The sequence below is a fragment of the Ipomoea nil genome, unplaced genomic scaffold (assembly GCF_001879475.1).
Source record: "Ipomoea nil cultivar Tokyo-kokei standard unplaced genomic scaffold, Asagao_1.1 scaffold0268, whole genome shotgun sequence".
NCBI classification, from domain to species: domain Eukaryota; kingdom Viridiplantae; phylum Streptophyta; class Magnoliopsida; order Solanales; family Convolvulaceae; genus Ipomoea; species Ipomoea nil.
This window is the reverse complement of record NW_017616696.1, coordinates 6,292,963-6,317,917: the sequence shown is the minus strand read 5'-3', so window position 1 is coordinate 6,317,917 and position 24,955 is coordinate 6,292,963. Positions and strand designations below refer to the sequence as shown.

General features: G+C 34.8%; 2 protein-coding genes across 5 annotated transcripts; both read left to right on the top strand.

Annotated features, from left to right (window-relative positions):
• The first annotated feature begins 4,066 nt into the window (after nt 1-4,066).
• Nucleotides 4,067-8,303, top strand: LOC109150742 (zinc finger CCCH domain-containing protein 44-like). The gene is made up of 3 exons (XM_019298730.1): nt 4,067-4,406; nt 5,092-5,152; nt 7,301-8,303. The coding sequence occupies exons 1-3, from the start codon at nt 4,334-4,336 to the stop codon at nt 8,082-8,084; spliced, it is 918 nt and encodes a 305-aa protein (XP_019154275.1). The 5' UTR covers nt 4,067-4,333; the 3' UTR covers nt 8,085-8,303.
• Nucleotides 8,304-20,313: 12,010 nt separating this feature from the next.
• Nucleotides 20,314-24,665, top strand: LOC109150720 (delta(12)-fatty-acid desaturase FAD2-like). Of its 4 annotated transcripts, none has more exons than XM_019298712.1 (2): nt 20,314-20,501; nt 23,244-24,665. In XM_019298712.1, the coding sequence occupies exon 2, from the start codon at nt 23,250-23,252 to the stop codon at nt 24,399-24,401; it is 1,152 nt and encodes a 383-aa protein (XP_019154257.1). In that variant the 5' UTR covers nt 20,314-20,501; nt 23,244-23,249; the 3' UTR covers nt 24,402-24,665. The 4 variants fall into 4 exon arrangements, with proteins under 4 accessions (XP_019154257.1, XP_019154252.1, XP_019154268.1 ...); XM_019298707.1 differs by having other exon boundaries at nt 20,384-20,501; nt 23,239-24,665; XM_019298723.1 differs by lacking the exon at nt 20,314-20,501 and adding an exon at nt 22,213-22,568.
• Nucleotides 24,666-24,955: the final 290 nt, after the last annotated feature.

Sequence of the window (24,955 nt, the reverse complement as noted above, 5' to 3'; positions counted from 1 at the left end):
TTCCATCCTGTCGTACGCCTTCGACATGTCAAGTTTTAGGGCACTCCATCCTGTTAGACCATACTGCTTTCTATTCAAATAATGACCCACCTCCGCCGCAACAAGGATATTATCTGTGATCAGGCGCCCTGGAATAAACGCACTTTGGGACTCCGAGATTAGATCCCCCATAAATGGTTTCATTCTATTCGTTATCATCTTGGCCATTACCATGTATATAACATTACTAAGAGTAATCGGTCTCATATCAGCCGCCATTTTCGGTACATTCTTCTTGGGGTTTAAAACAATATTAGTATCATTAACACCTTCAGGGAGATTGCCTGTATTCAAGCAGGTTATTATAAACTCAGACACATCCCCCCCTACTACATCCCAGAAGTGCTGATAGAAACCTGGATTCATCCCATCCGGCCCAGGAGCCTTATCCGGATACATGGAATTTATTGCCTCTTTCACATCTTCTGGTCCAAATGGACGCAATAGAGATTCATTCTGAGCATCAGTTACTCGCGGCACAAAATTATCAAACAAAGCATCATCATAGACAGTACTCTCCGTTGCATAAATTTGTCAAAAGTAATCAAGTATAACAGAGCACATATCATTCCCCTCCACCCACATGCCATCATTATTCAAAATTCTATTCACATTATTTTTTTTTTTTTTTTACGAGCAGAAGCATACCTGTGATAGAATGTCGTATTCGCATCCGCACCACGAAACCAGTGCTGTTTCGCTCGTTGTCTCCAGAACACATCCTCCTACGCCTCCAGCTGGGCTAAGAGCACATCAATCTGGTGAAACTCGGCTAGTGCAGCCGGGTCCCTCCTATCCCTGATAATTCCCTGTCTCTTCTTCAACCGCCCTATACGCTCCCCAAACTTATGAAAGCTCTCACCACCCCACTTCATTAGCTTCTCCCCACATCGCTGCTGACAATTCAGCAACCCCTCAACCCTCCCCCCTGCCACCACCTCCCTACACCCCTCATCCTGGAGCCATGCCATCTCAAACCTAAAACCCCTCGCAACCCTTCCCCCACGTATGCATGGCGCATCCATACTAAGGAAGAGAGCCGAGTGATCCGAGGGTCAGGCTATATTATTCTCCACTTTCGCATTGTCGTTTAGTCCACACCAATCAGTTGTTGCTAAAACCTTATCGAGTATTTCCTCAATCCAATTCTCCGTCCCTCTACTTTTTTCCCAAGTAAACCGATGGCCCCTCATAGGTAACTGCATTACACCACAACCATCAAGGATCTCTCCAAAGCCTCGTAAGAGATGATTCGGGTATGGATTCCCCCCTCTCTTCTCGTGCTGGAACAGGAGATTATTAAAATCCCCTATGACCACCCAGGGCAACAAGGATCTAGCCTTTAAACTTTGTAACAAATCCCAGGACTCCCATCTCCTACTACGATCAGAATGTCCATAAAAGCATGTCATTCGCCATTGTTTCCCGTTCTGAGCCCTTACCTCCACATCTACATGATTTATAGAATAACTCAACAAAGTTGCCGAATTATTCTTCCTCCAGAACAAAGCCATTCCACCACTCAACCCGTCATCATCCACATAAAAAACCCCTCATATCCAAGTGCGACACGGAGCCTTTCTGCATGTATCCGTGCCACCATAGTCTCCATTAAAAATACAAACTCAGGCTTTTTACGGGACACAATGTCCACCACCTGTCGAACTGTTCGTGGATTGCCCAAGCCACGACAGTTCCAGCTCAGCGTACTCATGAGGACGGGCGGGGCTGAATGGCAGCTCCCGCCATACACAAGTTTTTTGAAACATCGTTCATTGCCACATCCCCATCCTCTGATCTAACACACCCTTGTTGCCCCTGCCTGCGGCGCTTCCCGGTTGCCACCACAACTCCACTTCCCGGCGTGACACCATCCGAACCCCCCCACCCCTATGGCATTCCGCCATCCTCCCTCCAACTCCCTCGTCACCATCCGGCTCAGACACCGGCATCGGCAACGGTCTCCCCCCCACCGGTATAAGCCAACTCTCGCCCACCCCTCTTGCAGCACCCTGACTTCCCCCCGCCCTCAACTCAGCTCCATACGGGAAGTTGTCCGTCGGCACCCGACTTTCCCGGGCCTTCAAGCAAAAAGTATGGACACGCCCCATGAGTCCACAAAAGAAACAAAATTTGTGGAGTCGTTCATACTTAAAAGAAACCCAACATGTAGTCTTGTCCCTTTTAAGCAGCTTCATACCCCTCCTTAATGGCTTGTCTACCGCAATCGAGACCCGAATACGATAAAAAGTTAACCATGAAGCCCCAACAAATCGATCATCATGCTTTACGAATTTGCCAATGAAATTACCCGCTTGTTCAAGAACTTTCTGCGACGTATAACCCATTGGTAAATCATGCAACTGGACCCACATATCAACCGTATCTAATGGCACATCACTCGGGTTCATCCCCCCCACTACTTCTCGACAAACTAGAGTGTTATTCTCAAACACCTAAGGTCCCCCATCCAATACATTCTGAACATCTGTGTCGTGATAGAACACAAACAAGAAAAGCCCCGGCTGAATTTCAGTTACCTGAACACCCCTTACCGGCTGCCACACGGAAGCCATAACCTGCCGCATAAACTCGAGCTTGACTACCTTCGCTGTGAGAAACCGCCCTACGACGGCCCATGATTTCTCCCCGTCAACCTCGACTTCCCTTACATCGTCGTCGACCAGAGCGAACTCCTCCGCCTCCCTTCTAAGGCCATCTCAGCCCAACTCGCCGCCAGCCTGTCTACTGCCTCCGCCGAGTCTGCAGCCGCTGTCACCCCAACGCTGCGTTCGTCCATCACCGTGAGAAAAGCCCGCCGGAAAAAGAAGAAGATTTCGTCGGTAAAAACCCTAGGAACCCTAGAGAACGAGAGAAAACCATAGGAACCCTAGAGAAAAAAATTCCCAATTATACTATATTTTTAAATTTAATTCTTTTGTTTAATATTATTTTTGATGTAATTTCTAAATATATAAATTGTATATACTAATTATAAATTAAATATTATGACAACTTAAATTGTAAATAACTTCAATCAATCATAATTAATTAAATTGTATACATAAAATGAAACGTATGGATATAATCTAACTAGCAAAATAATATTATATCAAACATAATTAGTAACAAAAATAAGTAATCATTCATTAATCCTAAAAATGTTACACAGATTACACAACTACAATTACACAATTAATTCCATAATTATCTACTTGATAGTTCCATAAGTACCATTCGTTCATTACATTCCATAACGGCAATCTAACACTCTAGTCTCCAACACAACATTCGAATTTGTCAACTAACCAAAAACAAGCCAAACATAATTTTAAAAAATGTCATATAAAATATCAAAACCAATAAACAATCATTGATCTATCAATCCATAAGACCATAAATAAATCCATAAGTGACAACAATTTACAAAGGTAATTTAAAGTTAAAATTCCTCAATTCACATTATCAATATCTTGATCATCTACTTATAATTTATAAAATAAATGATTATAAATTTATAAATAATCATTTCAAATAAGCAAAAACTTTCCTTGCCAACCCTATACCAGCGTATGGAGGCTTCATATATATTAGTATATGACAAAAAAAGAAGTATTTTATTATACACTAAAAGATGACCATAAAAAAGAAGAAGAAGAAAGATGATCATATAAAATGGATCTTTGTTTACGATATAATTTGCGACCAAAATTATTATAAAAAATATATGGGCCGTAAGAAGAGTAGTACAAAAATTAAGGCTGAAAGCCCAGCCCAAAGCTCCATATATATTTTTATGGGCGGTACACAAATTCGCAGCACGTGATGTTCCCACTTCCCAGATCTATGCTCATGTCATAGCTGATAGCTCAACTCACGGCACGTGACACTGATTTTTGACAAAACCGGGAGAAAATCGTGGGGCGGAATCCAACCCGGAGTCTCAACTAAATTTAACCCGATTTTCTTCTCCCAAGCTGTATAATATTAATATTCCTGGAATATATATATATATATATAGATAGATATTATATCTATCACCCCATCCTCTCGCTCTCTTTACGAGCCATCGACTCGTCAGCCCATTCATCTTCAAGCTTCGCATAAACCCTAGATTAGGCTTGGGTTAGGGTTTTGGCCGGTTGGAGCTGCTTCTTCTCCTACTGTTCCTTTTACTTCCAGCTTCTAGATTCGACTTCATCTGGAATTTTCGCCACCTTTTCTTCGGTATATTTGAATTTTGTTGCTGAGCTTGCAGGATTCGTTCCGGTCTCGATCCGTGCTCTCTGAAGCCATGTACACCAAAAAGAGGACCAGATACGAAGCTGCTCCCAACGTCAATGGAGATTTTAAAAAGGCCAAGCAAGGTTTGTTTGTTTTGTTTTGTTTTTTTTTTTTTTTTTTTTGGATTTACACTGTCTAATAGCGTTAATAATTATCTGTTAAATGGTGCGTTGTTTTGCTTAACTTACTGTACAATCATGTGAAGATTTTTTGGTAATTTAGGATGGTGTACTGAAGTGTACTTTAGTGTTCATTGTTACGTGCTTAAAGCCTGAGATTTGCAGATTCGAGAGCGATAAATTTCCTGAATCGTGTAGTGCTTGTTCCTCATCCATTTTTTTGAACTTCTTTATTTGCTTCCTAGAAGATGAGTGAGAAGTTAGGACCCAAAAGAAAATAATCCCAACTCTGGAATTTGTAACTTACCCAAAAGAAACCATTTTGCTTACTGAAAATAAGTATCCCTGTTTTCAGATAAAATATATCAACTAAAAGAGTGAAAAATATTGATTTAAGGTATTATTCATGATGAAATTATTTGTATTTAATGATGAGGGGTATTGTGAACTTACTGGTTATACAATGTGGAGGACAGCATTCTTTACTTATTCCCTCATCCAGAAAGTATATCCTCAAATGCTTAAATTTAAGCTCTAATTTAGCTCTTGCTGGTAATAATCAGTAATTTCTGCTGGATATTCAAGTAATACAAATTTTAAAATGAACATAATTTCTAACTGGAAATAAATAATTAATGTTCTGCAACAGAATTGGACACAATTTCAAGTGGTATAGGAAGCAAATCGAAGCCATGCACGAAGTATTTCAGGTTATAATCTTTACTTACCTAAAATGAGTATTTTAAAATTTTAATTTACTGTTAAAGCGTTTAATCATGAATATTATCCACTTACTACTAACTATTTTCTTACTGTTGTCATATATGTTCCCAAAAGGTTATATGTTTTAGCCAGTCAAATATACACTTCTTTTACGGGCAATATGAGTCAATTATGCTTATGCAGTGTCTAATGAATAAGGCATTCACAAAGGAAGAAGTATATATTAACAATTTTTGTTTAGTAAATTGGTGCCAATTGTATTGTGCTCAGGAGTGTGACACTTAAACAGCCCAACTGTCTGTAGTATATTTGCTATAGAAACACTTACAGGTTTCTAGTAAGTGTTTCTATAAGGCTTAATGATCGGAAAAAGCAATGTGCTTGCACATTGTGATGATGACTGAACATTTTAATTATGTGAAATTGTCAATTTCAGCCAAGAATTGAAGGTTTGTTGCCATTTTGGCAATTTGGCCAAATTAGTTCTTATTGATAAAGGTGGAAGAGGACTTTCTCTCTTAGATTCTCACTGATGACACTTGGTTGACTTTTACCAAATACCCATGCCATGTGGCCCATCTCAGCTTTTTATCTGTACACATCACTACCATCATCCACCAATTATTGTTGAAACATTAATCGAAGGTTTATATGCTTTAGACCAATTTTTATCATACAATGTTTTCTAGAATTCTTCACCGTCCAATAACTGAAATAAACTGAATCATGATTCATCAGAATTCTCTAAGACCTAGTGTATCAGGTGCTTATGTCACCTGCAGAAGCAAAATTTTCTCTGTGAAAACCATTTCCAAGGTGGTGCTACTCCTTCAAGCACCATTCTTGGAGAAACCAAGGGAATTAAAATTTATCTGACTAAGTACAGAGACAGTCTGGTTCCATTTAACTGCTTTCCCTGTTGCAATACAAGAATTACTTCCATTGACTAATTCCCTTACCTTCTCAATTTAAACCTTTAGTTCCTTGAAAATTTTAAGATTTGTTTTGCCAAAGTTTAGTTTAATTTTGTGACTTTGTTGTTAAAATAAGTTTGGATCTTTGAGAAGTAAATTGGTTTGGTGATAATTACATACTCTAAATGAGGTAATTTCAGTTGTGGCAGATTTCTTTCCTTTTGTTCTTTGGTTGTTGAGGATGGGAGTAAGTGTTCACATCAATAAGTCCTAATTGAATTATGGCCTAAAATTGAATTTGACAAAATTTGCTATGAACTTTTAAACCCCAGCTTAAATTGTCAAAATTAAAAGGTCTCTAATTTTTCCACAAGTTGCAAATGTTTGACTTTGTACCATGGTTAAGATCAATAGAAGTATGAATTTGACAATATTTGTTAAGAAATGCTCTTTGTACCATTTTGCTTGATTACGTCAATTACTATTTGTGTCATATATGTATTATCAAAAAATAAAATACAGACATGCATTATACTTTTGCTCTGAAATACTGTGCCTGGTATCTGAAGCGATGAAATACATGTATGACTTGGAATATATATATTTGTTAAGAACTATTCCAATTGTCGTTTAACTTGAGTGGGCTTGACTGTATCAATTAAGTTATCATACTTTTATATACAAAGCTGTTGTTTGTAACTTAAGCATATGTTCTACTCTTCAGTAGGGTTATTACTTGCAGTATATTTGTTGAGCTTGAGTTTATTGCTGTTTTGATGTATCATGAGAAGATGCCCCTGTTCATCCTAAAACACTACTTTTAGGTTGCAGTTTAGCCCACTGTATTCCTTAACCCATGATTAACTGTGTCAAACTGACTACTTGAGAAACCTTTTTTGTGCTAATTAAAAATAAGTTTCCAACATTTGATATTTAAGAGAAAGCTCACTTTGTAACCTGTACATGTGGATATATGCAGTGTGTGCTCACTTAAGATTTGCGACGGTGGGATCTTGATGAAAAGCAATTGTCTTATGCAATTTATCTTCTTTTTTTTGGGTTATTATTAATCTGATGATGAAAATTAGTTATTTGTGTGTCCAATGATCTTTATTCTGTTAAAATTTGAAACTTCATTTTTATTTTGGGGCAAGCACACATGGTTCTCAAATTGTATTTAGTATAGTAGTATTTACAATTTATATTTTATTTTGTGTGCAGTACTGCTGGATGTCCTTTTGGTGAGAGCTGCCATTTTCTTCACTATGTTCCGGGTGGCTATAATGCTGTTGCCCAGATAATGAATTTGGCCCCAGCTCCGAACTCAAGAAACATGCCAGCACCACCCATTTCAAATGGTACTTCTTCTGGTGCTGCTGTCAAAACCAAACTATGCAACAAATATAACTCAGCTGAAGGATGTAAATTCGGTGATAAGTGCCACTTTGCTCATGGGGAATGGGAAATTGGGAAGCCCATTATGCCAGGTCATGAGGATCCTCGTGCCATGGGGCCTGGACCTCTTCCTGGGCGTTTTGGTGGCCGGATGGAGCAGCAGCAGCCTGTATCAGGACCTGCTGCCAGCTTTGGTTCCTCTGCTACTGCAAAAATTAGTGTGGATGCATCCCTCGCCGGAGCTATCATTGGGAAGAGCGGAGTGAACTCCAAGCAGATATGTCGGCAAACAGGTGTAAAATTGTCAATTAGAGATCACGAAACAGATAAAACCCTGAAGAACATTGAGCTGGAGGGTACATTTGAGCAAATCTCTCAAGCTAGTGCAATGGTACGAGAGCTGATTAGCAGCCTTGGTTCAGTAGGTGGGCCGGGAAGAGCAGCACCTGCAGCACACGGAGGTCCAGCACACGGAGGTCCAGCACACGGAGCAAATTCAAGCAATTTTAAGACAAAGCTATGTGACAATTTCAGTAAAGGATCATGCACTTTTGGAGAAAGGTGCCACTTCGCCCATGGGGCTGCTGAAATGCGCAAATCAGGCGTCTAGACTTGTTTTCTTTAGTAGTGTACCCTCTGTACCTTAGGCCTCTGCTCAGTCTGCTGTGTTGTGCTCTTTCCTGTACTATTCTCAATTTTTAGCCATTGCTCCACAATTCAAACACTGGGAGTAATGAGTAGTGTTAACGTTATTTAGGCATTTGTGTTTTCATTTCCTTGATATTTTTGGACCATTTTTTTGTAATTCCAGGTTTCTTGTGGACCGTTACTTGGTTATTCAGTTATTCAGTTATTCTAGTCATTATGCTTCTATGCTATGTATGGAAATTTAGAAAATGATTTGTGAATTTTTTTTTTGAGTTTTTAGTGTTTGGTAAGGGGCAAAGTGATGATTAAAGAAAATTGATTTTTGGTCATTGGAAAAATAAAGTGTATTTTTCCGAAAAATGATATATATATATATATATATATATATATATATATATATATATATATATATATATATATATATATTGGTTCATGTGAGGTCAGGTCTTCCGTTGGTCAGTGCGGAACCATTAGGTATGCATAAATGCACCATATACGAAAATACACCAGAATGAAATGCCAAAAAATACACCACAAAAAAAAAAAAAAAATACACCACACATAATGGTGTATTTTCGAACACTGTATGGTGCATTTATGCATACCTAATGGTGTATGCCGCACTGACCGCACGGGAAGACCTGACCTCACAGGAACCTGACCCTAGGGAATCAGAAATCCGAAGTAATTTTTTTGACTTTCGTAGGGAATCAGAAGTAACTTTTTTCTTATTTTTCATTTTCTTAGTTGATTTTCGTAGGGAATCAGAAATTTAGTTCTTGACAGAAACTAGATCAATTGGTTTTCCAATGGAAACCATTTACAAGTTTACGTTGGAAACTAAAAAATTTTGCATTTCTGTACATCATGTTATACATTTTTGTATATTATGTTACACAATTTTGTACATTAAGTATAAGAATTCTGTACATGAAATTGATTAGTAGTTGTATAACACAAAACACATTATATGTCTTATTTTACGAATTTATGTCTTATATTATGCAATTATGTGTCTATATAACATTATTATTTATATAAATTAGATAGAGTTAATACCCAAAATCGTCCTCGACTATAGTGGTTTTTATCAATTTCGTCCTAAATGACTTTGGTGACCTAATATCGTCCCAGACTTTTGTGTTTCGCTCAATTTAGTCATCCATTTGTTATTCCGTCAAATTGGTGTTAAATAAAGGGACAATTCAGTAATGCCAATATTGATCTCTCTTTACTTTCAACTTGTGAAGTGCGAAATTCCTTTTTCTTGTACGAATTACACCCAGAATTACTCCCGGACCTGCAAATCAAATTTTATATTCGCAGTTTTAGGAGTAATTCATTAAAAAAAAAAAAAAGGATTTCACAGTTCACATGTCTATGAGTAAAGAGATGTTAATATTAAAATTACTGAATTGTCTATTTATTTAACACCAAATGGACAGAATAACAAATGAGGGACTAAATTGAGCAAAAATACAAAAATCTGGGACTAAATTGAGCGAAACACAAAAGTCTGGGACGATATTAGGTCACCAAAGTCGTTTAGGACGAAATTGAGAAAAACCACTATAGTCGAAGACGATTTTGGGTATTAACTCAAATTAGATATGAAAACAAGTAAAATAGAAAACATATGTATGTATATCGTGTTATGTGTTTCTGTACATCATGTTACGGAATTCTGTACATTTAGCGTAAAGATTCTGTACATAGAATAAATTAAAATTTTGTGTTGAAACATGAGAAACGGGAAGTTACAGAATCTGTTAAAACTTAAACATCAAACGATGTCGTTTTGATTCAGGGTCCACAATGCTAAGTGGACCCTGGTCCACGATATAACTTGCCCAACCCAACGTGTTGGGCTTGTTTAGCCTAATTTTTAGGTGGCCGGGTTAGATTAATTTTCGGCAAATTATGCTGTGGAACAAGGTGGACACGGTTCTAAAACTATTCATAATTATGATTATATAGTTCAAAAATTATGAACATATAGTTTTATAATTATAAACATAGAGTTCTTAACATAATTATGAATATAGAGATTGAATAATTGTGAATATGAAGTTAAAAAATTATGAATATATAACTTTATAATTATGGACATATAGTTCAGTAATTATGAATATAGAGTTGTATAATTGTGAATATAGAGTTAAATAATTATGAATATGAAGGTCAAAAATTATGAATATATAGTTTTATAATTATAAATAGAGTAAATACCCAAAATGGTCCATTGACTATAGCTAAATTCACAAATTGGTCCTTGACTTTCAATTTCAACCAATTAAGTCCTTAACTTTGCAATTTTAACACGATTTGGTCCTCCGTCTATTTGACCGTTTGTTGACTGTGATTTTTGAGGATATATATGTAATTTCATGGTCCATCGTCGATTTTTTAGGGTTCCGGTTGCATTTTCAGACCGCACTGTTACATTTGAATCCACCGCCGAAAGCAATCTGCCAAATCCTGTCGCCTTTCTTCATCCTCCCTTTGGATTCAATGTAGTTGAGTTCGTACAAGAGTGAAGAAGACAACGTGTTTCCGAACCGGTGCAGCGTCATCCTGGAGGCCTCCATGTGCTCCAGTGAGAGCTGCGGGTATTTCTGTAGATCGTCGATGACGGCGCGAGCGTCGGCGTTAATGCAGAAGTGTTTGAAGGACCAAATCGTGTTAAAATTGCAAAGTTAAGGACTTAATTGGTTAGAATTGAAATTCGAGGACCAATTTGTGAATTTAGCTATAGTTGAGGTACCATTTTGGATATTTACTCTTATAAATATATAGTTCAGTAATTATGAATATAGAACCGTGTCCACTTTGCAAGGTGCACACTATTCCACAGCATAACGATTGGTAATTTTCAACATGGACCAACAACCTGCCGTAACCAACCATATGTAACTATGTAAGATGATGAGATAATTAAGTTTGTGATGATTTACTTTCCTTAATTGGATGATGCAGCACCAATCAATACTTCTATAATTGATGAATGGAACCCTTAAAAATTCAATATATAAGAAAAACGACTCCTCAGCTCCAAGTTATTGTTTAAAGCTTTTCATGGTGACAATAAAACTAATTCTGCTTTGTATCATAACGTTACAACAATATTTATAAATTTTTGTCCGTATATTGCATGGGGCAAATACTAGTTATTGTTTAAAGCTTTTCATGGTGACAATGTACGTACGAATGCAGTGGCAATATATTATTATTATTATTATTATTATTATTGAACAATGAACATATTATTATTAGAGTAAAAGATATTTTTGGTCCTAAATTTATAGTGGCTTGGACAATTTTAGTTCTTTATAAAAAAATTTGCCATTTTATGGACAGAGTTATTGTAGCGAGGATATGTTTGGTCCTCCGTCTATATTTCTGTTAGATAACCGTTTGAGAGAGGGGTAATTACGTCAATTTAGGCTATCTCCTTCTATCTATTATATCTATGTGTGTTTTGTTTTCTTCTCGGTCATAATTCGAAGGAGTCGGAGAGTCCAAGTTGCAGTTGTACGAAGAAATTGCCGGAGAATCGAAGCCGCCAAACAGGTTACTAATCAAATAGATAGAAGGAGAATCGAAGCCGCCAAACACACATAGATATAATAGATAGAAGGAGATAGCCTAAATTGACGTAATTGCCCCTCTCTCATACGGTTATCTAACAGAAATATAGACGGAGGACCAAAAATGTCCTCGCCACAATAACTCTGTCCATAAAATGGCAATTTTTTTTATTAAGGACTAAAATTGTCCAAGCCACTATAAGTCCATGACCAAAAATGTCTTTTACTCTTATTATTAATACTTAAAAAGTGATACAAGATGTGGACATAAGTGAATAAAAAGATGCAATTAACCTCATGTGGTGTGGTTGAGTGGAAGAAACTCATCCATCTTGAATCAAAGATTAGGGGTTTGATCATTGACTTTAGGTATGAAACAATCTTAAATCTTCATACCAGCTGTCTTATCGAAAAAATGTGCATACAATTCAGTGAAGAAATTATTAGTCGTCTGACGGTGAAAAATTTGGTACACCCAAAAAATTAAAAATAAAAAGATGCAATTAGCCCAATTCCACATAAAATACTTCTTAAAACAATCATCATCTAAAAGGTCAAAAAAAAGTTAATCTTCAACTTCATCCACAAGCTTCCTCAAAGATTTATGGTATTCTAGTTGATTATCCCAAATTTTAATTGCAGATTTAGGAGAGCAAAAAATTAATTTGAAGAAATATGTGCGCAGATTGGAAAAGAATCACAGATTGCTTTAAATTGGAGTGCAAAACCTAAATTTTCAGTTTTACCTTTCATTTTAACACCAACTTAACGCCAAAGCTAACAAATGACCATTTTGACTTAAAATTCAAAAGTCGGAGAACCACTTTAGAAAAATTAAAAATCAAAAGAAATCAATTTAAGAAAAAGTCATTGTCGAAGGACCATTTTGAAAATTAACCCATGTTAATAATAATCTGCCCCAAAGCCCAGTTAATAAAAAATCCGATCTCATTCCCCCAAAAAAATAATAATAATAATAATAAATAAATAAATAAATGATCCGATCCACAACCCATGTACTAATATCTGATATTTTGCAATTATGCTACACTAGACCTTGCAATCATAACTTTTTTTTTTCTTTTCTTTTTCTATGAATACCCACAATAAACATTGCCTCTCAGCCTCCATCACCGAATTCAATCCAATTTGATCTGGACAATCCTAACTAAATTTGTTAAATTGTTAACTGGTAATCAAAACATTTCAAATTCGACTCTTAGTGGAGAAATATATTGACTTTCTTGATTTGAGAATATAAACTATGGACAATCTAAGTTGATTTACATGTCATTATTTGTCAATTACGATCAAAAGAAAAGAGTATTTACTAAATACACTTTTAAATAGTAACTACGAATTTCCTCATCATTAAAAAAAAAAAAAAAAAAAATACATGGGATCTGCTACCCAATCATAGACCCCCCTAGCCCAAAAACTCAAACACCGTCCATAACCTCATCATACCCTAACCCAAAAGTAAATACCTTTATACCTCGCCATGCCGGCCAACCTCCACTATCGATCACAATCACCTCTAATCCACTTCACATCATATCAATATCATATAGATTGTTTGTCAATGATTTTGTAATCTAGTGGTACAAAGTGACTCTTCAATGATTAATTTTCCCTTTTTTTAAAAGATGAATTTTTTTCAATTATATTAATAAATCTACTAGAATATCATTTTAGATAATCGGTGCATGTAGTTTTATTGCATACCGCAAATTATGTCCTGGAAACGTGTTCACCATGAATGGTGAACACGGGTTCAAACGGCACCGTTTTTACGTAAAAAAAAATAAAAATTCGCGGATGTGGTGTTAACGGTGCGCGTTTGGTCAGATTATGAATTTTCTGTTATGAGATTATGAATGTACTGTAAATTCATAATATCATAACAGAAAATTCATAATCACATAAAAGAAAAACATTTATTAAATTATGAATTTTCTGTTATGAGATTATGAATTTATTGTAAATTCATAATCTCAAAACAGAAAATTCATAATCTCAAAATAGAAAATTCATAATCTCATAACAGAAAATTCATAATTTCATAACAGAAAATTCATAATTTATGAATGTTGAAGAAGCTTGCGCTACAGAGGAGCAGTCATGGTTTCGGACGGGGATGTGTAGGCACAGGTCCAAAGTGAATATGCAGGCAGCAGTCATGGTTTCGGACGGGAATGTGTAGGCACGGGTCCAAAGTGAATGTGCAGGCATGGATTCATAATTTATGAATGTCCGAAATCATTGCTCACCTCAAATTAAAGTGAAACCGCGAAATGTGAAAATGAAGAAGAAAAGTCACGCGATTAATTAAGAAAAAAAAAATAACGATGCACTAACACCGTTGGGACCGTATTCACCATGGATGGTGAACACGGTTCCATGGCATAAGGATTGATTGCATACATGCCAACATTAAATATGAGAAAAAAAACATATGAACAGACATGTGCCGTTGTAGTTGCACGTAACAATATAGTATTATCACATTGATTTTGGACATATATATAAGCGGCATGAATCTGGTGATCTGGCCGGAGCTTCACCCTCGCGCAGCACGAGCGTTGTTGTTATTATAATTATCACTGTCGTCGAGGTCATCACACAAGCACGAAAACTAACAAAATCAACCACACATAATTTTAATTGACTTAAATGCAATTATGAGCTATACCATCTGGTTCTTCGAGTATAATAATTTTGTCACGTTTAATCATAAACTTTCAAATTAGTAATTCGTAATCTTTCAATTTTCAAATTTTTACCATTTGTGATTCAAGTTAACCACCTGTAGTCCTTTAAGTATCAAATTTTAACCACCCATAGTCTTTTAGGAGGACCTCAACTTGTTAAATTTTGAAAGTTGAAAGACTATGGGTGGTAAGCTTGGACGGTTGGGCCATAGATGGTAACAATTTAAAAGTCGAAGGACCACGAGTGGGCAAATTATGCCCTGGACCCGTGTCCACATTGAATTGTGGACACGGGCCCAAAACGACGTCGTTTTTAAAAAAAAACGCGTCATTTAGTTAAAAAAAAAAAAAAAAAATTCGCGCGCGTTTTGCCGTTAACGGCGTTATTTTTTTTTTTTTTTGATTATGAATGTACAGTTATGCCGTTATGAATGTACAGTTATGCCGTTATGAATATACAGTTATACAATTATGAAATTATGAACACAGAGCTCTAACATTATGAACTTACAATTATGAACATATATAGTGATAAAATTATGACCATGGAGCTTTAAAATTGTGAATATAGAGCTTCGAAGATTATGAATGTACAGTTATGAAGTTATGAATGTACAGTTATAGAGTTATGAATCTTCAGTTATGGAGTTATGAATCTACAGTTATAAGATTATGAATCTACAGTATGGAATTATGAATGTACAGTTATTGATCGAATTATGAACAAAGAGCTCTAACATTATGAACTTACAATTATGAACATATAGTGACAAAATTATGAACATAGAGCTCTAAAATTGTGAACATAGAGCTTCGAAAATTATGAATGTACAATTATGGAGTTATGAATGTACAGTTATGGAGTTATGAATGTACAGTTATGGAATTATGAATGTACAGTTATAGAGTTATGAACGTACAATTATGGAGTTATGAATGTATAGTTATTAACATATAGTAATAAAATTATGAACATATACTCTTACAATGAAGCTGTCTGAAATTTTAAAAAAAAAAAAAAAAAAAAAAAAAGGAGATAACAGTGCCTAACGACACTGTTACCCGTGTCCAGCAAGCATGCTGGACACGGGTCCAACGCATAATGATTGCCACGAGTGATCAATATAAAAGTTTAGGACTAAACGTGACAAAACCACCTTACTCGGAAGACCCCATATCACATTATATAACTTTAGTTACGTTCAAGAAAAATGTATTTAATTTCTCAATTATATAACTTTAATCTATTTTAGTTTAATTCTTGTCTTTTAACCATTACAAAATACATATATATCTTTACTAAAATATAATAGGTTAAAATTAAGTTTATTTTGAAGTTTCAATGACCCTGTGATCGAGCGGCATAATTGTGCCTCTCACAAATAGGAGGTCACAAGTTCAAATCCCAGTGAAAGTATTGACTCTTTGTGTGGGGGGTTGAGAAAATATGTATGAAGAGATACATAGGGATTTTACTTGCACACTTGCACTATTAACATATGTTATTTGCATCAAAGGTCGAATTATTTATGAAAATGTCATCGCATTTTTAAAAAAAAATTACATATGATCCGTTAAATCTGGACACGTGGACAATTACAATTGGTTCTCAATTATTTTCCGGACATCCGTGTACATACATACATACATGTACACATTTATTTCCTACAAATCTTTTGATAGATATTTTCAACCAAATTTTGTCATTTCAAAATTAAAGAAATTGATATTTTACAAAAAAGTACACGTAAAAGCTGGAGTAATTAATACGGAGTTAAAGTTTTGAAAATGGCCGTCCAAAATCAAGTTGCGTGATTGATATTTTAATTCCGAGAGTACAATAATATAATAATAATAATAATAATAATAATAATAATAATAACAATAACAATAACAATAATAATAATAATAATAATAATAATAATAATAATAATAATGGTGATGATGATAATAATAATAATATAAAAAATTTTAAATTAGTCACCGAACTACACACAAAAGTGTAATTTAGTCATCTCATTAATAAAATGCAAGGTCACTGAAGTGTCTAAAAGTATGCAATTCGACCAAAACTGACATGCTCCTCAGATCATCGCTGACGTGACAATCATCCTATTAAAAATTATTTTTTAAATTTATTTTAATAATTTAAATAAAATAAAAAAGTTAAAAGGAAAAACTCACCCACCCTCCTGTTTTCATCTCCGGCCAGAGACAAAGAAAGTTCTTCGTCTCCTGGCTAGAAACGAAGAAAACACTTCGTCTCTAGCATGGAAGTGTTTTCTTTGTCACTGGCCAGAAGACAGACACAGTTAGTTTTTCAATTTTAAATTTTTTTTAATATTTTATTTAAAATTATTAAAATAAATTTTAAACAATAATTTTTAATAGAATGATTGTCACGTCAGCGATGATTTGAGGAGCATGTCAGATTTGGCTGAATTACATAATTTTGAACAGTTCAAGAATTAATTGTAATTTTTGAGTGAATGACACAATTACATTTTTACATGTAGTTTGGTGGCTAATTTCAATTTTTTTCCTAATAATATTGATAATAATAATTTAAGATAAGGACGTAGATAGTTACGTACAAACAAGGAGATGCCACGCTCAAGCAAAATGCATGGGGGTTCTATTCATTTTTGCAAACTTGATAGTTGCTGTCTACCATTATACTATTATTATAAGAAATAAAATGTTTCAAATAAAACTTTGAGTGATGTAGGTTTAGCGAGGTTAATTGGTAATCCTATTCGGCCAGTCACCTCATTAAACTTGAAGTAAACGTTTGGATTGTTTTCTTTCTTTCCTTCATGCGCGCGCGCACATGTATATTATTTGAAAATAAAATAAAATAAATATAGCATATGCATGATAACTAGCTTATTGGTAGATATTTTAAAAAGACATTATTGAGCATGAGCAAATATACAAAGGCTTTGATTGACAAATGGCGGTTAGTGGTTAGTGGTTTGCGGTTAGTGGATTGTGTTAACATGTTTAACTAGTGGATTGTATTAGCAATTTGTAAAATAATATTTGATAAAATTAACTATTTAAGTTTAGCGGTTAACATGTAAAATGACTTATAAGAACATTATAATTAAAAAAATGAATAGAAACAATACAATAATAATAATATAAATAATAAAATAGAAACAATATAATAAATTAATAATACTCCGTAATTATTATTATTATTATTATTATTATTATTATTTAAAAAAGACAAAGGAGAGCCTACATGGCGCGTGCAGGCTCCCCTATATTTTGTCGTACATCGCCAAAAAACAAATGAGGGTCATTGAGCCGCGTTCCTCTATAAAGAGGAGCCTCAATGGCCCTTGTTTTATTTTCAGTACCCATTCGATGTCCATTGAGGCTTCCAGAGTGATAGTGACAATTTTTTTTTTTTAATTATAAATGTTTATCATGGTGTTTTGGGAAAAGACCAACCTTTTTCAAAAAGTCAAACCCCAAACGTTACAATTTTGGGGTTTCAGCGTTTGGAGTTAAACTACTGCTCCAAATCGATGATTACTAAACGTTGTAATTAGCGTTTTGACCTTGTCAAAAAGTTGATTATGGTCAAATTCGTCAAAAAATGATGAATTCACTATTATCCAAACAAGCCCAAAATCTAAAATCATAAAGATAAGGTCCTAGGAGGAAGGCAACTAAATATAAGTACATATCAAACCCAAACACAAAAGAGCCCTCCAAAGTTCAAGTTAAGACTTGTTAGACAGTGAACTCTGGCTCGTAATTATGTATGGGCTTGTTTGGCCATCAGCGGTCAGCGGTTAGCGGTTAGCGATTAGCGGTAGTGGATTGTATTAGCGGTTAACAAATAGCGGATTGTGTTAGCGGGTTTGATCAGCAGTTTGTAAAAATATGTTTGATAAAATTAGCTGTTTAGATTAGCGATTAACATGTAAAATGACCAAAAGGGTATACATAATTATAATTATAATTATAATAAAAACAAACTGATGTAATAATAATAATAATAATAATAATAATAATAATAATAATAATAATAATAATAATAATAACAACAACAAATTGATGTGGGATCAAATGATCCCACATCGAAATATTAACTAAAAGGGGAGCTCACCGCTCCCTTATTTAATCCAGCCCATTCGATTCCCACATTGGATGGGCAGGAAAAAAAGAAGTCTCAGGCTTCTTTATTTAGAAGCCTGTAAATGAAACATTTTTAAAAAAAGAATAAGAATTAAGGGTGTTTTGGGCAAATGTCCAAAATGCCAATATGAAACGCTGCTAGCGTTTTATATTTTGGTGGTTTGGAGCAAATATGCCTGCTTCAAACTGCCAAGCAAACAAGGTGTGTTTTAGATTTTGGTGGTTGAGAGTAAATCCGCTGCTCCAAACTGTCATTTACCAAACAAGGTGTGAAAATGACGGACTTGTCAAAATTTTGGTAGATCCGACAATAACCAAATAAGGCATGCGTTTATACTTTGTATATCATGCGTTGGATTTATTTTTAAATAATTATAATTAAATTATTTCTCTTTTTTTCTATATTTATTTTAGTAATAATATAATATAATTACAAATCATTTTACATATTGAATTTTTCTAGATTATTACATACAAACAAATTGTATATTGTTCAGTTAATTAAATGATACTTTTACACTAATTTTATAATTAAATAAATATACCTTTTTAAATATAAAAATTATTTATAATTTTATTATCTAAATATATAATAATAATAATAATAAAATACTACATAGACTCTCACTTCTTACTCCTAAATTTTACTCCATCTCACAAAACACTTTTTTTAAGACCCACAAGATGAAATTATCATATCATTGATTGTCACTAGAGCTGTCAAAACGGGGCCAACCTGTCGGGTTGGGCCAGTTTAACCCGTATTTTACACGGACTGGGTTAGAGGATTTCCAGCCCGTCCGGTTTCCAACCCATCATGTGTAACCCGTGGGGGATACGGATTATAGGAGTTGGCCCGTATAACCCATATCCCCACCCATTTAAAAATATTGTTGCTAACAAGACTTGAACCCTTGACCTTTTATTTAATTAAGTTATCAAATTATTACTATTAAAATCAATTATGTTAAAAACACATATTAAATATTTTAATATAATTATATATCTATTTACATCATTCACAAGCATTACTAAATATATATCTATATTAATTAATACAATTAATTGTATCCTTATATAAATATTAATTTAAAGTTTATTTATTATATTTTTTTTTGAATGCAAGTTTATTTATTATATAAACTACATAAAGTAATAAATTATATATTTTATAAACTTTATAACTTAATAGTATATATATTATAATTACAAATAAACAATATTACATGTAAAATATATTAGTATTAAATATAAATTAAATAAATTATAATTATATATTAAAAATTAAAATCTAATTTTATATGTGCATATATCATATGTGTATATGTTATATGTGTATATACATATTTGTATATATATAAATATACATATTTGTTAATCATGGTTTATATGGTTGATTGGAAATAGTCTGGGTTACTAACTTAGAGGTCATGGGATTCCTAAGTAATATGATAAAAAATATTTTAATCACGTAAATTAAAAAAAATAAAAAATAAACATGCTTACAGCTGGCCCGTTTAGCCTGTCAGCCCATCTTACACGGGTCCAGTTGAACTTGAGATGGGCCAGCTCATATGGGTCGAGTTGATCCGTTTTGACAGCTCTAATTGTCACATCATCATGGAGTACAAGTGAGTGAGTAAAATTTGAGAGTTTTAGATAAGTAAAAAAAAGTTATCCGCAGCAGCCGTACGGAGTAGTAATAATAAGAATAAAAAGTGTGAAATGGTTGGTGTGGTCCACGGTGTACGTAAAGACGAGGGTGCTTCCGTTTCGGAATTCGGAGGGAAGCCCAAAGCTTAAATACCGGCCTCTCTTCTCCTCATACGCAGATACAAGGCCGCCGGAGATTCACATATAGGGAGAGAGAGAGAGGGAGAGAGAGAAGAGCTCTTGGAGGTTGAGAAAGAGGAACGGAAGGTCGTTCAGGTAATTTTCCTAATTCAAGATGTTTGTGTGTATATATACTGATATACACACACTACATATATATGCGGACTCTGTAGTTTGAACTTCAACATTTGTATATAGCAGCCGTTTACGGTATAGGCCTATGCCTTTTAGATCTATTCTTCCTTGTGCTTTCCTCTTGCTGATTGTTTTTGCATAAATTTGGATTTTATTTCTGAGATTAAAATTGTCTTTGTTCATTCTCTTGCTTTAGGATGATATTTTATATGCAGATCTACTGATTCTTTGAGCTTTCAGTACTGTTTGTCGTCATTACTTTCTGTTGAATTCGACATTTCATTTAGGAGAAGAGATTTTTCTTTTCCCTTGAACATTGCTGGTGAAGAAAAACGCTCATTAAAGTATCTCTGTTTAATGATCCATCCTTTTATTAATGATACTTGTATTTAATGCGGAGTACAATTGTACAAAAATTTAAATATAATTTACTGATGGATCACCCAAATAATAATCTGATAATATTATTAAATGAATGGAGGTAATCTTTAAAAAAAAAAACATGTTTCCATCTCTGAAGTTACCACTTTTACTATAAACTTCTTATTTAACCAAAAAATTAACAATCATTGTAGCAAATCAGTTATTTTCCACATTTTAGCTGATTTGATCTGACAATTGACTTTGTAAGCAGAACAGCAGAAGGTTCTAAGTTTGAGTCTGGTGGGACTGTGGGAGCTTGGAGCCCTCTATTGGCTTTCTTTGTTTTAGCCGGTCAACTATAAATAACTTAGATTGGATTAGCTCCATGTGTTCTTTTTATTACTCTCTTCTTGTCTACATATTTTTGAAAAAAATGATAACTACATTTTTTTTCCTTTTTTTGGGATTTATTAGTAATGTATGAATATAGAACTATCCTTAAGGTTATTTTAGGAAAGTAGACAACTTTTATTTCTATTAAATCATTTGTCAAATGGTTTGACTTTTTTAATATTAATTTTGATTTTTCTTGAAGGAAAATTCTATTGAAATGTTAATACTAACTTTTCTTCTAATTTAGATTGGATTTTGCCAAAAATTTAGGTGAAGGGATTTTATTTCCAGTGCTCCCCTAGGGCAAATATTGCATTCTTGATGTTGGACAACTTGCACATTTAATTTCATGTGATTTAATAATAATTTTGTAGTGTAATTCATCCAATAATTAAATGCACTACCTTTAAAAAAAAATCTCTAGCTGCCAAATGTAAAAGACTGGGCATTGATCTGATTTACTTTATTTATATGAATATGGATATGAGGATGTCTATAGGGGATGCTAAATATTATGGCCTTGAGATTCTTAGCTGTTGCCTTTTCTAGTTGCCGAGATTATAGATTTAGGTCATTATTTATTGTACAGCGTAGATTTTTTTTTTTTTTTTTTTCTCGTTCACATGGAAAAATTGGCTGCCACATGACTTACAAGTTTGGTCATTAGATATTAGGAATATGGAGGAATTATGCAGCTGTTTGGCACTATCATTGATCCAATCTAATGTGAACATGTGAACCTTCGTACAAGGCTCCTTAAGTGGGTTGTTTGATCAGATCTCCAAGTCATGGAGAAAAGCTATAAGAGAATATGCTATTTTTTAAAAATATTCTATAATCAATTTATTTGGTAATTTTATTTTATGTTTATTTAATGGCCCACTTGTTACTTCTATTATTTGTTAAAGTGGGATGCTTTGGTCTTATCATCCTTATTTGTCAGCTTCTCCTTAATTTAAGTACTTGGATCTGAATTTGATCGTCTTGCCAAATGTTAGATCTATGTATTTTTTTTTATGCTTGATTCTTAATTGAGAAACTTTTTGACTTTTGTCTCCTGGTTCACTTTCCTTGCCTTCCACGATTAATTCAAGTGGAAGACTTCTGCTTGACTTGAGGAGAAATTGATACAGTTAAGGCACCCATAATTTTTTTTCCCAGCCATTATTTTAAATGACAATACTAGATCTGAAAAATTACAATTTTCTTCAAGTGAAAATCCTTATGAAGCACAGTTGGCATCTGGGGTTTCACAGAATTCTGATTGCCAAGGTGATTTTATGGTTTATTACTTGATGCAAATACTAACACTTTATGACCTGCAAGAATTGAAACCAATGAGCCATGACTTTGAAAGAAAGCATAGGTTTGGTTTGCTTAATGTGTAATGTTCTCCCATTGAGATTTAATTCACCTAAGTCAAAGAACTATCTTTTTGAAGATAAAATATCTTGCTTAATTTATCTTTTTAGAAAGTGCAAGTTCTTCCTTTTCTTGATGGCCATCCAATAAATTCTTCTATGGTCCAAGTTGTTGATTTTATATGTGTGAGCCTCTTACCCAATTGTTTTCATGTATTCATCCCCAAATTGGATGTCCTATGAAGGTATCCTCTTCTGTAAATAGAGAGGACATAATAATTACTCTTAGCCAGTAAGGTAAAGTCCATAGACCATAGTTAATAGTTAGGACTTGAGATTAAATATACATATGCATCTGTCTGTCACTCTGTCTATAGAACTTCTGTTTATGGTTAATTCTGATACATTTAACTTTCATGCAGTAATATGTCTCGTTTTTAGTCTTGAACTCTTCTAGCCTTTTTCCTCCTTTCATCTAGTATATTCAATCTTTTCTTGTATCCTTTTCACTGTCCATTTAGTTTACCAAGCATCCAGAAATCTGTCATTTTATATGACAAAAATATCTGTTCTTATTGTAGTTCAGTAAACAATGGGTGCTGGAGGCAGGACGGCTGTACAGCCTGAGGGCAAGAAGTCCAAATCTGATGTTGTTAAGCGTGTTCCATATGCCAAACCACCTTTCACAGTTGGTGAGATTAAGAAAGCCATCCCACCCCATTGTTTTCAACGATCCGTTCTTCGCTCATTCTCCTATGTTGTTTATGACCTCATAATTGCTTCTCTCCTCTACTATGTTGCAACAAGCTATTTCCATCTCCTCCCACACCCTCTCTCTTACCTGGCCTGGCCACTTTACTGGATCTGCCAAGGCTGTGTACTCACCGGAGTTTGGGTCATTGCTCATGAATGTGGCCATCATGCATTCAGTGACTACCAATGGCTTGATGACACTGTTGGACTTATCCTACACTCTGCTCTCCTTGTTCCATACTTCTCTTGGAAATATAGCCATCGCCGTCACCATTCAAACACTGGTTCCCTTGAACGGGATGAAGTCTTTGTACCTAAGAAGAAATCTGGCATGAAATCGCATGCCAAATATCTTAACAACCCCCCTGGCAGAGCATTCACGCTCCTTGTCCAGCTCACTCTAGGGTGGCCTCTATACCTGATGTTCAATGTTTCTGGGCGGCCATATCCCCGCTTTGCCTGTCACTACGACCCTTATAGCCCTATATATTCAGACCGTGAGCGTGCTCAGATCTTCATATCTGATGCTGGTATCTTTGCTGTAACTTATGGACTGTACCGTCTGGTGGCAGCTAAAGGGCTGTCTTGGGTTCTTTGTGTTTATGGCGTCCCGTTACTTATTGTAAACGGGTTCCTTGTACTGATCACGTTTCTGCAGCACACTCACCCATCATTGCCTCATTATGATTCCTCGGAATGGGATTGGTTAAGGGGCGCCCTCTCCACCGTGGACAGAGATTATGGAATTCTGAACAAGGTATTTCATAACATCACAGATACTCATGTGGCTCATCATCTGTTTTCAACCATGCCACACTATCATGCAATGGAGGCCACAAAGGCTATCAAACCAATATTGGGTGAGTACTATCAATTTGATGGGACGCCAGTGTTCAAGGCAATGTTCAGAGAAGTGAAGGAGTGTATTTATGTGGAGGCAGATGAAGGTGACAAGAACAAGGGTGTTTTCTGGTATAAAAATAAGCTTTGAATTTAATCCTGGGGACAAATGCATATTGCAGATTGAGAAGTTCTGCTGGAGGTTTTGCTTCTCATGTATTGGTAATTTAGAATGTTTTGGTTGGCATGTATTTGAACTTTATTAAACTTCTAGATCAGTGCTAAATCATAGCAATATGAACTTAGATAGGTGTTCAAGCTGGCAATCTAGTATTGAACTGGAATCAGAAATCCCTAGCATGTAGTAATTGCTTTTTCCATAAATAAATGTTCTTGGTTTGAGTTTGTATGTAAATTCTCATGTAATTTTGTTTTGTTTCTACTAAGGATAAAAAGTTTACTTCCGGCTCGCATGGGCAGTTCAGTTGGTTATATAAGTGAAGTTTGAGAAGAATGATCAGGGGTTGAGTCCCACCAGCCACAGTGTGGGAGCGGGGGCTCCTTGTGAACAGTAAGTAAAGGTTTAGCTCCTATGGTTCAGCTCAGTTATCATGATTTACATTCTCCCAGATGTTTTGTCGAGTTGGGGTGTGAGGCCTTACAAAGTTCACTTCCAAAATAATCTATTAGTACTTATAAAAGTTA

Coding starts and splice junctions, on each gene's coding strand:
- LOC109150742 (XM_019298730.1), top strand. CDS start 4,334: ATGTACACCAAAAAGAGGACCAGATACGAAGCTGCTCCCAACGTCAAT. Junction 4,407..5,091: donor TTTTAAAAAGGCCAAGCAAG/GTTTGTTTGTTT, acceptor GTTCTGCAACAG/AATTGGACACAATTTCAAGT. Junction 5,153..7,300: donor CCATGCACGAAGTATTTCAG/GTTATAATCTTT, acceptor TTTTGTGTGCAG/TACTGCTGGATGTCCTTTTG.
- LOC109150720 (XM_019298712.1), top strand. CDS start 23,250: ATGGGTGCTGGAGGCAGGACGGCTGTACAGCCTGAGGGCAAGAAGTCC.